The 15100-nt window shown below is 34.2% G+C and overlaps 1 protein-coding gene across 1 annotated transcript in view; it reads left to right on the forward strand.

Annotated features, from left to right (window-relative positions):
* The window catches only part of LOC145230361 (piezo-type mechanosensitive ion channel component 1-like), a 36498-nt gene that overhangs the window by 16152 nt on the left and 5246 nt on the right, over window positions 1-15100 (forward strand). Inside the window, exons 28-51 of the mRNA XM_080095787.1 lie at window positions 209-371; window positions 833-1041; window positions 1350-1493; window positions 2160-2328; window positions 2863-2952; window positions 3026-3096; window positions 3442-3533; window positions 3999-4080; window positions 4459-4644; window positions 4962-5122; window positions 5576-5652; window positions 6120-6209; window positions 6415-6589; window positions 6994-7182; window positions 7961-8018; window positions 8370-8472; window positions 9775-9922; window positions 10338-10424; window positions 10497-10627; window positions 11557-11715; window positions 12050-12197; window positions 12987-13175; window positions 13438-13530; window positions 13860-14035. Coding sequence (XP_079951913.1) covers window positions 209-371; window positions 833-1041; window positions 1350-1493; window positions 2160-2328; window positions 2863-2952; window positions 3026-3096; window positions 3442-3533; window positions 3999-4080; window positions 4459-4644; window positions 4962-5122; window positions 5576-5652; window positions 6120-6209; window positions 6415-6589; window positions 6994-7182; window positions 7961-8018; window positions 8370-8472; window positions 9775-9922; window positions 10338-10424; window positions 10497-10627; window positions 11557-11715; window positions 12050-12197; window positions 12987-13175; window positions 13438-13530; window positions 13860-14035 — 3190 coding nt within the window. The remainder of the gene's footprint in view (window positions 1-208; window positions 372-832; window positions 1042-1349; window positions 1494-2159; window positions 2329-2862; window positions 2953-3025; window positions 3097-3441; window positions 3534-3998; window positions 4081-4458; window positions 4645-4961; window positions 5123-5575; window positions 5653-6119; window positions 6210-6414; window positions 6590-6993; window positions 7183-7960; window positions 8019-8369; window positions 8473-9774; window positions 9923-10337; window positions 10425-10496; window positions 10628-11556; window positions 11716-12049; window positions 12198-12986; window positions 13176-13437; window positions 13531-13859; window positions 14036-15100) is intronic.

The following is a 15100-nucleotide window of genomic DNA, read 5'->3' on the forward strand; positions in this document are numbered from 1 at the left end:
TTCCAACCTTAAAATTGCCTGAAAGTGAGGTTTGATTAAAATATTACAACACAACAACTACAAATATTCATAAAAAAGCAGACTTCGAAAGGACTCCAATGACCGAACTAAGACCTCAGATTTTAATTGCCAAATGCAAGATCTCTTCACATTATTTATTTTAGCAACGCTGTGTGTAGTGTCACTGAAAATGCTTTTTCGTTTGCAGCCGATTTCTTCCAATTGCTATTCTTCACCAGTCAATTGTTTGTTTTTGAGCGTGAGACTTCTGTGTGGATGAAATACGGAGGTGACAATCGTTATCTAACTGGAAGGGACCTCGATAATGCAACAATCGCTTCAAATCCAAAGAAAAGCTTCTTGATGAGAAAGTGAGTTGTAGTGCCGGAAATACTCCTGCTGTGTTCAAATCCCACTGCAGGCTAGAATTTTTTGCTTGTACTATGCCTTGCCTTATGGAAATGCTTGTGAGACCGCCTTGATTCGATATAACGCCTTTAATGTGCCTGGCATACTATGATATATCATAAATAGCCCTAAAGTACCTGTGGTACCAAGCATTAATTGATTCTCAGTGCACCACCAAATATGAAAGCATCCCACCTTGTGTGATAAATCATACAAGTGTTGAACCTCCATTGTGCCAAAAATGAACCTCCATTATGCCAAAAATGTGTTTTTATTTTACTGGTAGCATGGATAGACATAAATGTTTAATGCCAAAGTATTTCTCAGACAGTTAAACCCATACAAGATTTCTGATAAAATAAGCAATAACTTGCTATAAACTGATATTTGTATGAAGTTTTTGACATCAGCTTCTTTTTTTCAGGTCAAGGTCATTGCTTGATCAGTTGAAAACTTTCCTGTTTAAATACATGATCTGGATTACAATGGCTTTCATCTTTTTTGCTGGTTCTACTCGAATCTCTCTATTCTGCCTTGGATATCTCATCAGCTTCTTTTACTTGCTTTCACGGCAACAACAAATTATCACAGGCAAAGCAAGCGACATGCTGAAAATTTGGAACATCATTTTAGGTAAATTTCTTTTCACTATAGATTTGGTTGATTTTAATGTTTATCTTAGTTGGAAAACAATATTTGTTCTTTTTGTAAGAATTTTGTATGAAACATTTTTATCCTAAATTTCAATTCTTTTAAATCCTTGAATCTTGTACAAAATTCAATTATGTGTGGAATACATTTTTTTTAAATAAGTGTACAATAAGCAATTACTTAACTATTAAAAAAAAACTTTTTAACACAAAACACTATAGAACTCATCAAAGTGGAAAACAGTTTGTAATTCGAGTTGCTGTTATTAATTACAACTTTTTTATTTTCAGGATATAATGTAGCTGTGATAACGCTGAAAGCATCACTCCAAATAGCATCTTGTGTGTATATTGACACACTACGACAAAAAGCTTGTGCATTTGTTCAGCTCATGAGCTTGGTTTGTTCATATCCTGCTGGCTACAGCCTTACAAGTAATATTAAACTTCTTACTAGAGATGGGCTAAACCAGGGGTGCACAACCTTTTCGCTATGTTGGCTGCATCACAGATCCTTATTTCGCCAACCATAAGTGTCTGTTTGTTTTTGTTTCAAAATCACTGATGTAAAGTAATACAATTATTTCATATATATACCATTTAACAGCGCCCGAAAAAGTTTGTGGTGTTATCAGATGTTTTTTTGCATTGTTTGCACACAATAGGCCTACAAGTCTGACACATATGTCTACTGGGTTAGAAATACTCCTTCCAGCCCCCAAAGTCTTTTAAAAAAATTCAAAGTCTTAAACAGTTTTGAAATCTAAATATTTCAGCAAAGAGTTTTATTAACGTCACAGCTGCCAGTATTTATATAGTAGGATTAATGTTCAAGGCCGCATAAACTTGGTTTAGGGTGTGCACCTCTGCGTTAAACTAAACATTTTTTATGCTAGATGCTCTTAAATGTGTTGCTTATTGATAAGATATTACCCATAAATTTCAACCACTATAAATTTAACCTTATTTAATTACCTGTGTTTGTGTAATATTTGTGGTCAGAAATTATGTTGTTAATTTTCAATCAATTGTAAAATGACAACCATCTTTTTATGCTCTACATCTAGTGTTCTAATTTTAACATCTTGATTGACATTTTAGTACCAACAGTGGCAAACCCAGGGACTTGTGAACTGTCTTACGTTAATGCTGGACTCACCTGGGATTTTATATGTTTCCTTTTTCTGTTGATGCAAAGACGAATCTTCACATCTTACTACTTCTGGCATGTTTCCAATGACATGAAAGCCTCGTTGAAGTTGGCAGCAAGGCAAGTAGATTTTTTTGCTATTATGTTTAGTTACAAACTCTCAACTTGCATTGGGTTTAAGAAGCACTTTATGTGGTAAATTGTTTTTTGTGAAAGTCATATCTGGGTAACGACAGAAACAAAGGTTGAAGAACCCTGGTTTAGTGGAACAATTTTAAATTACCAAAAAAGCATCAAGTCAATATATGATAAGCTGTAGACAGTGCACACTGTTTCTCAAACAAACTGGAGTGCTGTTAGATGGCTGAACCAGCCAATACGGCCTATCTCTTGTCGCCAGCTGCACTGATGAGACCTTATAGGTCCAAGCAATGTGCACTGTCTGCAGTTTTAAATTATGCAGTAAAATCGATACCACCAATTTCATGCTCTGAAAAAAAAAAACTTGTCCAGGGGTGGGGTTTAAACCAGCAAACTCGAGACTTTGACCATGCAGTAACTCTTGAAACAGCATAAAGACTTAAATTCAAGTGTCAGCGCTGTGAATTATGTAACTGTCTGGTGTCACTAAATTAGATCTTTTTAACTTTTTAGAGGGGCTGAATTGTTTGGAGACAAACTGATTGAAGAAGTTCGTGAAAGGGAAAGACTTGAGGAGGAGGAATTAGGAGTCATTATCAAATCGTAAGAGTTTCACTCACAAGTTATGATTCTTAAATATATTACATATCACTAATATTAGTCAACTTAACAACAGAATGAGAGACCTCAAGGCACGGTATTCTGCTGTTACCAAGTGGATGAAATCAATTACATCTCATACTGATGGTAAGATTTTTGTGCTGTTTTAAAAAAGTATAATTTGAACATTGACAATTTTTTGCAATTGTATTAAAAGTGGAATTAAAACCCCTGGCACCTGCTCAAAGATTGGAAGCCTAATAATTTGTTATCACACCGTGTTTTTATCATGTTGTGCTGTGCTTGTGTTTAATTCTTTTGAAGCATTGTTTATCAGGCACTGCACTACATGCATTCAGTGTTATTCAGTGTCAAAACGTCAGTACAAAAATACAATTGTCAGAAGAACTCTATATAGTTGAATTTAAACGCTGAAATATTTTTTGCAACGAAAAAAAGTGAAATTAAAACACTGACATAAATCTTTTGCAGCCATACGTGCTGGGGATTATTACATGTTTGAAGAAGACGATGGGAGAAAAGATCCCTCTATGGCCCCAGAGGAAATTATGGGTCCCATAAAGGTAAGGTTACTTTTGTGTTATATGTCGCCGTATTCATGAGTCTTAAACATATCATACCTAAATTTTATTGTTAGAGTTATCACAAAGGGTATTAAATTTGTTAATTTTGTGATAATCTATTAAGCAATGTTTGTTTTGTCATTGTGAAATGAAAAGCTTTTTTTGCAACCCCTTACTAATGAAATAACAGGACACTTGACTTGATAACCTATGTTTCTTTCTGTGTCCTTGCTGTTTATGAAACCGTGCAGCAATAATAAGTTTGCACGACAAATGCAATAAAGGCCCCACTAGGACTGTTCGGCAATTGCCAGTCTGTGGAGTTGCCACAATGTGGTGACAATGCAAATAAATCTGACTGGACTTAATTTGAAACTAATGACCAAGTAGTTTCCTTAATACCAGTAATTTGCTAATCTGGGGTTCTGATTCTCTGGGCCAATTAAGCTTTACTGATTTTCTTAGATGCTACACAAAGTAGGCACAGTTGGGTTGGATGAAACACTAAAGGAACGGGAGGCAGACAAACTAAAGCTGGAAGAAACAGGTATTAAATGCTGTGGTCAATCTTCAGAAGCACTTCACCTTGAAAAATAAATAATAAGCTTCATTTGACTAGTAGTGGATTTGGTTTGGAGTTGAGTAACAGAATACCACTGAGTTAATGACGCTTTATCAAAAAAGCTTTATCTTCACAAACAAATGATTTTCTTTATTGAATATATATTGGATATAAGCTAATGTTGGGCACCAAAATATCCTTTAGCCAATGAATTGAGGGTTATTTTTGGTGCTCAATGTTAATGATGCTTAATTATTTTACTGTATATAAGTGACTGTAAAAAACTAGTGGCTCATGCAAACCTGTTTCTTGTAAGTTTTTTGCCATTTGACTGCATTTTATTAAATGAGTGTAATTTAACAGGTGAAACTGATAAGAAAGAAGTAGAAGATCCCAAGGACACTGAGGATGCTGTTGATGCTGCTGATGTGGTGGTGGATGAAGCAACAGATAAGGAAGATAAAACAACTGATCCTAAGGAAGTTGAGCTGAAAGTTGAAAATGGGGAAGAACAAGAACAAGAAGAAGAAAAACCTCCATCAGTGCTGGGTAACAAAAAATGATGAGAATAAATTTGTTAAAGTGCATGTCAAAAAAAACTTGGTTAAACGGGATTTGATTAATAGATCTTCGCCTAATTCGGACAAAACTTGAGGTATAAATGAGTTGTAATGTGGTATGTCTTTAATTATTTGACATCGGTTAATCCGGTTGTTCACCTAATCCACACAAAATGGTTGTTCCAAACTGGCTGGATTTTAAGGTTTTCTGTACATACAAAAAATCAACAAATTGCTAGTACTGTGTCTGGCTGGAGTAACTAGGATATTTAATGACTGAAATGATGCAATTGTTTTGAATTTCAGTTAAAATCAAGAAGGGTGCCACATTTTGCTTGGAACTATTTCTTTCCGGTGTGGACTACCTTGCACTGAAGTTAAACGAATTCAACCAGGATTATCGAAACATCAGTTTACAACTTAGTGCAGAGAAAGATCAACTGAGTGAAGAACTATGTTCCCTTGAGGTAGGTGCTATGTTTTTTATCTGAAAATGTGTCCTTAATGAGAATAAGTTATGACGAGAAAAAAATTGCATATTATGAAAAGAGAAATAAATGAGAAATTGGAAATTTTTTTAATCAAGAAATTGTAATTGCTTCACTTTTGCAACCAGAAATGTATGCACATTGAGAATAGGTTGTGTATCTTGATTTTTTATAGACCCCTTTTCGTAGTTAACGCTGGTTTGTTTAAAGCATTTGGTCAAGAAAGAGTGCTTGACATTTATTTAAATTTACATACATGTTAGTTAGTTATCCAAAGTTGATCCTTCCAAATTTTGACCCTAAGTGACCCATCAGTTCTCCCACTGGCCCCGAACAGTGGATTTTTAAAAACTGTATACATAGTACAGAATCAACTAGTTCAAAACCAGTGTATTTTTTTCTGGATTTAAAACAGTATATTTTTGTTTGCAGCCAAAGGCTTCCAACAGTGATGTTGCAATTGTTGTTGAAGATGGGGAAGCTGCAAGCAAAGATGCATCTCCATCAAAGTATGCATATACAGATATGAGCTAAAGTGGCAATCTACCTATGTCATTATGCACATCTATTGGACCCGAAATATAATTTTTCACATTATCTGGGCAGAAAATTTTCCCTTCAGTTTCAGAAAAGAAATATCTGACAAAACTTTTATACATGTAAAGAAACTTTTTACAGAAACTAATTGTTTGAACAAAAAAATGTGTTTGAATGATTATATGATTTAGCAGTCAATTTTCGTAACAAGTGATAGGCTACAATTTCACAATCCCTATTGAATTAAAAGGTTTTAAATTGACCAGATATGTCTTTATATGCAATTAAATATGTTTAAGTGTGTCATTGCATGGATTTGTATATTAGACTGCATTCGGCCAAAAGGTAACAAGTTTCACATCTTTAACTTAATGTTACAGTGATCTAAAATTCTAATTTAGCTGTGCTCATTTTATTCTTACAAAACCTTTGTTTTTAGGAGTTCTACTGACAGTGTATGGGTGGATTTGCAACCCATTGAATTCGACAAAGATCAGCACAGAGTATTACGATTTTTCTATGCCTTGTGGTAAGAAAATAGCTTGTAACACCCCAAGCAATAAAAACGGGTTTATGCTTGTGCAAAAAATCTTAAAAAAACATTTCATGTTTTCATCTTCACATGAATAGACAATAGTAGAGAATGTTGTTAAGTTACATAATAATATATTGCTTAATAGCTCAAATAGTTGTGAAAACAAATTTAGCAACTTTTCGTTATTACCTGTTTGCAGGTATCTTATTATCTCACACACCGATCTTGTTTGTTACTTTCTCTTTATCTTGAGTCTAATGCTCAATGCATCCATGCTATCTCTTGTTCTACCACTTGCTGTGTTTCTATGGGCCTGTTTCTGTATTCCAAGACCAACAAAAACTTTCTGGACATTTGTACTAGTATATCTGCAGGTCAGTTTTACTTTTTTCAAGCATTTTTATGTATACTTAATTCTTCCACAATTTCAACAGTTGATCTGTTTGTAAATGTGTTTGAAACTGTACAGATATTACCATTTTTTGACGCAGTAGTATTAACAGATGCACTAAAAACAACCAACAGACATAATAATTGAACATTAAGATTGAATAACATTAAAATTAAAACTTTTATTCTGTCTTTTCCAACTTTAATTTCAATGGCACATACTTTATTGAAAATAAAACAATAAAATCAAAATTAATTAGTATTGCTTTTGTGTTCTTACACCATAAATGAGTGATATAACACTTGTGTAACACCCTGATTTTATACACATTCTTTCCTATTCTTATAATGCTGTTATATGTAGCTAATTTATATATTTTCTTTTCAGGTGATCATTGTCATCAAGTTCATTTTCCAGTTTGAGTTGTTTCCCTGGAACTCACAAGCTCAAACTAATCTCAACAAAAATGACCCGTTTTGGCCACCACGATTTTTAGGAATTGAACAAAAATCATCATGGATGGTTATGGAACTGCTACAATTGTTGGCTGTGTTCTTTCACATATCAATACTTAAGGTAGTTCACTCTATAGACTTGTTTTAAATGTGGTTATATGATTTCATAGGGTTTAGTAACAAAGTCGTAGTTTTTTAACTTTGTTTTGGGTTTAAATGTGTGCTCAGTATTTTTTTCAAAATGCCAAAATAAATATCACACAAAGATGCTAAAAATTCAAATATCTGTCAAATGAGAATTTTTTCCAAGATGATTATAAAACTACTCTTTCATCTCCTCTAGCATTAACTAAATTGTTTCCTAACTTTAACTGTACATATATACAGTTTGTGCTAAACACCACTCAATTTGAAGTAATAATGTAAGTAAACCACATCAAGGTATATGAATGGATTTCCATACTTTGTGGACAATTTGGTTTGGACCAAATTTTTCCAGTTTCATGTTTTGATTTATTTTGCAAAAAAGATATTTCTTGCTCCAGTGTATGTCTTTGAAACAAAGGGCAATTTAACTTGCATTGCACAAAGTTTACACAAACTTTTACACAAAGTTGTCACAGAAATATTGCCGTACAGTATAAGATGTAATCTGTTTTAACTGCAGTAAGTTGTTTTGAATTAATATCAGCCAACAATTGTTTGAAAACAAAATTAACTTATATAAGGGCATCATCAGTATTTTCCTTATTCAAATAGAATTGACCATAAACATTCAAAATGTCTATTTTTGGAAGAACTGACCCAGTAAAACCTCCGATATTTGCTCTTAAAACAAACATTGGAGATTCATTTTATGCCTTATTTTATCTCTTTGGTCATTTCTGTGATTTTTTTAGGTCCATGGTCTGTGGGATAAGAGTGATAAATTGGAGGAACAATGTCAAGAGGAAGAAGGTAGGTTTAAGCACAAGAATTGTTTTGACTTGTTTACAGACCTAACAAAGGCAATAAATAGTTTGTCATATCATAACTTCATGTTTTCTCACAAATGATGACCTAACTTTCTTAGATAACAACTATTGAAGTTTATCATATGTAACTTTGAAAGGAAAATTACAATACAGTGTTTAGGTTGCATGACATGCAAATGTATGTGAAATTTTGCCCTAACAGTGTAAAAATATTTCAAATTTTGTACTATGCACAATATTGTATCACATGATCGCAATATAAGCTTGCTGTTTTTACCTAATCCGTCTTAATAAAAAGTACCAAGAGTTTACCAAAAAATATGAAATGTTGTAGCGGAGGCCACTGAAGAACCGACCACTTCTCAACAGGCAACTCTAATCGCTAAACAAGAATCAACAAAGGGGGAAAAGAAGAAGAAAAAGTCATTTGCCAACAGGTAACATCCCACAACCTTCTGTGGCATAAGATTAAATTCATTTATGTGCAAATTTTAACAGTTTAGAGCACAACTATTAAATAACCAACATAACGATTATATCAAAAAAACGTTTTTGTTTATCTTTAAATATCTTCTAGAGCAGTGGTGTCAAACTCACGGCCCACAAAGCCCTCAAATGCGGCCCACGAACACTCAACAACAATAGTATTATTTTGTCAGATATTTTTGCGGCCGTGAACAAATATATAGGTACTGGCGGCCGCGACGCAATTAAAACTAATTTGGCAACAATTGTAATTTTTAAACTGCTCTAAACAGATTTTGTGGGACTGGAAAGAGTATCACCAGCCTAGTAGCCATATGCGTTAGACATTTTGTACGCCTACTGTATGCAAACAATGCCAAAAAACGGGAACCACAAGCGTCACAATATAGATTATGACGTAACAAACAATTAAAACTGATCTTCACACTGTGCAGCTCACTCTGTGCATCAAGTTGGAAATTAACCTGGGCTTTTGGGGTGTCATTAGATGGTATATATGTGATATAAACCTATTTCTTTACATCTGTAATTTTAAAATAAAAAACAGCAGGTAATTGGCGGCTGTTGGTGAAATACAGATCTGCGATGCGGCTGTAGTAGCGAAAAGGTTGTTTAAGTGTATAAAACTGTATTAAAAATCACATTCGGCCCTCAGCATAATTTTCAAACTGCAATGTAGCCCTCCGAACCCCACGAGTTTGACACCCCTGTTCTAGAGCAGTGGTTCCCAACCTTTCTACGCCACTGGACCGGTAAAAACTTAAAAAAAATCCACGGAGCGGCAACAAAAGATCGTAGTGAACCAAACGGCAATCAACTTAAACAACAAAACGCCAATCTATTTACATACAAAGTCAATGTTAGTGGGGTGTTTGCTGTTGTTTAGCTGCCAGTATGAATCTCATCTTAAAAGTGAAGAATAACTTTGTTTTACAAAGAAATGTTGAATGCTAGACGCAGTTTATGACAAAACAATCATAAACGTCACAAAAGCTTTTTTTAAGTAATTTTGCGGATATTAACGGTGGAAAGCTACCCCAGTTTTAGAGCCAACAACTTTGCAATAGGCCTACTTTAAAAAGTATAAAGATACAAAATAATTTGCGGACCGGCAAAATATTTACCAGTGCCGGTCCGCGGACCAGCGGTTGGGTACCACTGTTCTAGAGGACCGGATTTCTGAACTAAGTGGTTCTCGAACTTGCATTGATTTTTTATTGTGTCTTATGCTAACTGACATTTTTTACCCACAGAGTGTATAATCAGTGCAAGAGGCCTTTCATTCACCTTGCCTCAATCTTACATCAGCGTTTTACATCAGTTACCGACATTTACATCTACATGTTCCTGTGTGATGTCATCAACTTTATTATCATAATATTTGGATACTGGGCTTTCGGGGTAAGCTATGCTGTGTTTCTTTTGTAATATTTTTTTGCTTAAAATTAGTTATGACACAAATTTTTTAAGAAGTATATCTTGGCTTGTTTCTTTTTTCACCAAACGTTTCTGAGATTAAACATATGCTTTACATGCTTCTATGATTGGGTGTGCTCATTGTATTTTGTGTTAGTTGTTCTGTCATATATCAGTTTGTTATTATTTATCAAACATAAAAACTCCAAAAGTTATCACACTGGTCAGCTATTGTATCTGTTGAATGCGTTTGACCAATTTGGTATTTTCAAGGCTTATGAAATGAGAGCATTAAAATGGCAATTTGTATTTTATTAAATGACACAAGTATTACACATTTTGTTTATGTTTTTGTCATGGGTTTGTTAGTAAAGCTTGTAATAACTTTTCATATATGCAGGCTTATTCAACACAACAAGCAAATGTGGTTTCAAATTTACAATCCAACCGTGTTCCAAGTGGATTTCTAGCCATGCTTTTGATACAGGTATAAATAAAACATCCCAAATTTCTCTCATACCTGGAAATGAATTTCATTGACCTGACATTTTTGTTCTAGTTTTCTATGATGTTTATTGACCGTGCTTTATACTTGCGAAAAAATCTCCTAGGCAAGCTGATCTTTCAAATCATTCTTGTGATTGGAATCCATGTCTGGATGTTTTTCATTTTACCTTTAATCAATCAAAGGTGACACTTTTTAAATTTTTCATGACATTCGTTTTGTCTTTTTTTTATTCAAAAATACTATGTTTAAAATTGTAAATACTTCTATTTTACCTTTTTTATTTGTTTGCAGTTAATGTACAATTATTATGGGTCCCCTTCCCTGAAGGGGACACATGTTGATTTTACTTGATTTTTTTTTTCTTTGTTTTTTTTCTTCTCTGAAGTTTGTCCACCCCACTTTGCCATGAAATGTTTAATGGATTTCGATGAAACTTTCAGAGATGGTAGATATGGTTATGCAGATGTGCCATCTACTTCGTTTGACTTGATAACCCCAGTTTTTACCCCACTAGCCCCCCAAAATGGGTCCATGTTTTTAACAATGTCTGAATTGAATGACATTGGGATGGTTAGTAGATTATTTCAAACAATGTGTGAATTGAATCAGATTTACATTGTTAGTACTTTTAATAGCATGATTATTTAAGCGAAGATCTGACCACAGTTTTTCTTAAAACACCAAACTTACTGATGGTTGTCTTTTGAAATGCATAGTTTTTAACTTTGCATGTGTGGGGGACCCATGAGTTTCTGCATGCAGAAACAACTAAGGTTATAAAAGACAGTGGGTGGCATGGGACCCAATATAAAAAAGTGTAGGGAATATATTAACGTTTCAAAATAGGTTATAGTGTATGTGCAATTGAAATATGTGCTGAGCCACCCTTCTAGTTTTGAACATGTTTCCCATTGAATTTTTTTTTAATTTATAAAATGTAGAAGGTTAAACAAGAAAACGTACTCTTAAAAAAATTTAATGTTAGGTTGTTGTTTTCAAAATATAACATTTGAATGATTTAAATTGGACAATATCCTTCCTAAAAAGGAATTGTTTAAAGCACTGAGCATTTAGAAGACTTAATGTCAACAACAATTTTTGTGCATTTCAGGCCATTTTACCAGAACTATGTGGCTCAAATCTGGTATTTCTTCAAAGCACTTTACTTTTTGCTCTCCGCTTACCAAATTCGTGTGGGATATCCCAACAGGGTCTGTGGAAATTTTCTGACCAAATCATTTGGAACTGCAAACTTGTTCTTGTTCAAAGGGTAAGCTATGTGCAGTTTTGGTATCTAATATATTTGCTGGGTCAGGGGAAATTGATGTTGAAAATGTGTGTCAGTGAATGTCTCAACAAGCGAGTTTTACAATGTCTGCCTTATTTACGTATTTGATTTTAAACACACAAAATGATACACGCATAACGTGCTTTTTTGCATCGTCAAGTGTTTAGGGTTTTAAGCAACGCATTTGTACCATATATAATTTAAGCCTATATGTACATAATATATGACAATAGATATATAAGTATGTGTCAAAGTGTGCCCCATCTTGCAATTGTTTTGCAGGTGCCCATTGATGTTGTTGTTGTTCATATTACAGGTATCGAGCCATCCCTTTCCTGGCGGAGTTGACAGCAATAATGAACTGGATGTATACAGAGACTACAATGGGAATGGGAGAATGGATGAAACTTTCATCAATTCATGCAGAAGTTTTTGAGTTGAAATGCTGGAGAGTGTTTGAAAAGGTCAGTTTTTCTCAGTGAAAAAAACGCAATATATGATTTGAAGATTGCGAACAGAATGAAAACGTGTTTTTTCGAGAAGAATTACAAGATAATAATTTATAACCTAACATAAAGTAGTTACCGTTCCTCACATTTAAAGTAAGCCCAACTAAAACACACAACAAAAAAGGAAAATGCAACCCACTTTGCCCTATGTGCTAACTCAGTCACATATAAATAACACAAAAATAATAGTTTAATACGAGTGGGCTAAAAACAAGATCACCATGTAATAAAATATTTTTTTCACCTACATTTAACCCATTTAATGTATTTTAGTGTTCTTTATTTTTGGTAGCTGATTAAATTTGTGCATTGATGCTTCCTGCAATAGGTTAATTGTTGCGTTTTATGATTTGCGAAATGTTTCCGTTTTTGTTTAAAAGACAAAATATAGGATTTAAGTTGCTAATCATGCCTTTCAAACAGTGTATCTGCAAAGTACAATTTATTAACAACTCTTATGTCTCTATCATGTCATAGATTTACAGCTTTATAGGCTGTTGGTTTTGAAAGTGCGAAAAATTAGTCAAAACGTCCAGTTTTGATCAAAAATATTTTTTGCGAAAGTATAAAGTATCGAAAACATTTGCTAAAAGTTTGTTGCAATCAAACGCCTAATTTTTTTCAAGCCAACTTCGAGGCACTTTGGCTAACTTCACATGCATTTATTTACCAGACATTTAAACTGAAGTGTTTTAAAAAGCAAATTTAGCCCAACAATCGTGACATAAAATTGTTTACCAACAGGAATACCCATCTCCCAGAGGAGCAGCCAAGCAGATCTGGCTGAAATATTTGATTGGAGGCCTCCTCGTATTTATCTTACTCTTTATCATCTGGTTTCCACTCCTACTCATGAACCTAGTTACGACTTTTGCCGGAGTCACCAATAATCCCATACAAGTCGATGTGAAAATAACGCTCGGAACATTTGAGGTATAAATTTGTGGCTTTCATTTATTTGCTCACTAGTTCTATCCCTTTTTTGTGGTTATTATGCATATTCCCTTTAACAAACAGTTTGATGGAAACTACTTGAGATAGTTGACTAAAGCTAAAGTGCTATTTTTTGCCGGTACCTACAGCCCTTATGTAGTGAATATATCATAAAAATTTTATCGTATTTGCGCTAGGTATTTTTATGTTAAATTGATTTTTAGTTCTTCTCAAAAGCCTTATGCGTTTTCTTGTTTTTCAGCCTTTGTTCCAAGTCGCAGCAGACACCACTCAAATCTTTCCCATGACTGCAAACCAATTCACAACTTTCCAAAAACAATTTGCAAACAATCCGGTAAGTCGTAAGTAACAAGTTACAGCAGTAGCAACAAATGATAAAGTTTGTAGTGTTGTATAGAAAATGAAAACGTTTAATTATTTTGCTATTATTCCAAGGTTTCAAAAAGTTGCTTAAAATTACTTGTGGTCATAATGTACCTTATCGTACATAAATAATTATAGAATATTTTTGCCTAACTGTATAATCTGGTGTGCTCTATAGTTAAAGTGTAAGCCCTCATTATTAACAAAACTCCCAAAGGAGGGCGCTACCACCTTGTTAAGAGGCTTTAATAAAAATACAAGTCACAAAATTTTCAAATTTGCAACATTTATAATTTAAAGTCTGCTGCTTCATTCCTAACCGGCTTCTCAAACAACGAAGTAGTTAACGTGCAAATTGACGGTCAGTCTAAAACCAAGTGGATCATTAGTCCGCCTCAGCGACAGTTACTTGCCGCAAGATTGCTTCCAAACAACACCAATCCTGTACGCCTTATGTTTGACTGGACTCTCACAAAGTAAGAGACTTGTTTAATTTGTTTTCTTTAGTATCGTAAGTCTGGTTGACTTGATTTTTCGGGGATAGTTTTCAACTTGTTTTTGTTTTGTTTTTTACACCAGCTGCTGTGTGTTTGGTATGACGTTCTGCAAACTTATCTTTCAGGAGTAATTAAATAAACTCTCTCACAAAATAAGAGACTTGCATGATGTTTTCCTCGCGTGTCATTCGTAAGCAAGTCTAGTTAATTATGGGTCCCCTTCCCTGAAGGGGACACATATTGATTTTACTCAAAATGTTTGTTTGTTTTTCTGTTTTTTTCTTTCATTTTTCTTCTCCCCAAAGTTTGTCCGACTCGTTTTTCCATCAAATCCTTGATGGATTTGGCTGAAATTTACACAGATGGTAGATATAGTTATGTAGATGTGCATTCCACTTTGTTTTTGTTGATAACCCCAGTATTTACCCCGCTAGCCCCCTAAAATGGGTGTTTTTTCCCCGAAGTTTGTCCGACTCGTTTTTCCATCAAATGTTTGATGGATTTGGCTGAAATTTACACAGATGGTAGATATATTCATGTAGATGTGCATCCCACTTTGTTTTTGTTGATAACCCCAGTATTTTCCCCGCTCGCCCCCTATAATGGGTGAGTTTTTAAACAGTGTCAGAATTGGCTGAAATTTGGATTTCTTGTATAGTATGCCATTTATAGGTGTCGATTGTTGTGTTCAACCCTGTAGTCCTAACATTTACCCAACAAGCCCCTAAAGTGTAAAACAGGGGTGGCCAACCTTCTACATACCATTCGCCAACTTTTTAACATACTGTGTTGTATGCGCCATAAATGTCTCGTAGCCCCACCTTCTATGACTACTTCTTGTATATAGAGAGAAGGAGAAAGAAACAACTTTTGCATGAAAAGGATAGTAATAAGAACTATTAAGTAAAAAATAACTCTGATAAACTTGATCAAATTTATTTACCTGGTTTAATGAGATTTTTGATTTGATTTTCATGATATTCAAAAGAAGGCAATGCGCCCTTTCTAATCATGCAATGCGCCACGTTTGGCGCATGCGCCATA

The sequence above is a fragment of the Phallusia mammillata genome, chromosome 5 (assembly GCF_965637545.1).
Source record: "Phallusia mammillata chromosome 5, kaPhaMamm4.hap1.1, whole genome shotgun sequence".
NCBI classification, from domain to species: Eukaryota; Metazoa; Chordata; class Ascidiacea; order Phlebobranchia; family Ascidiidae; genus Phallusia; species Phallusia mammillata.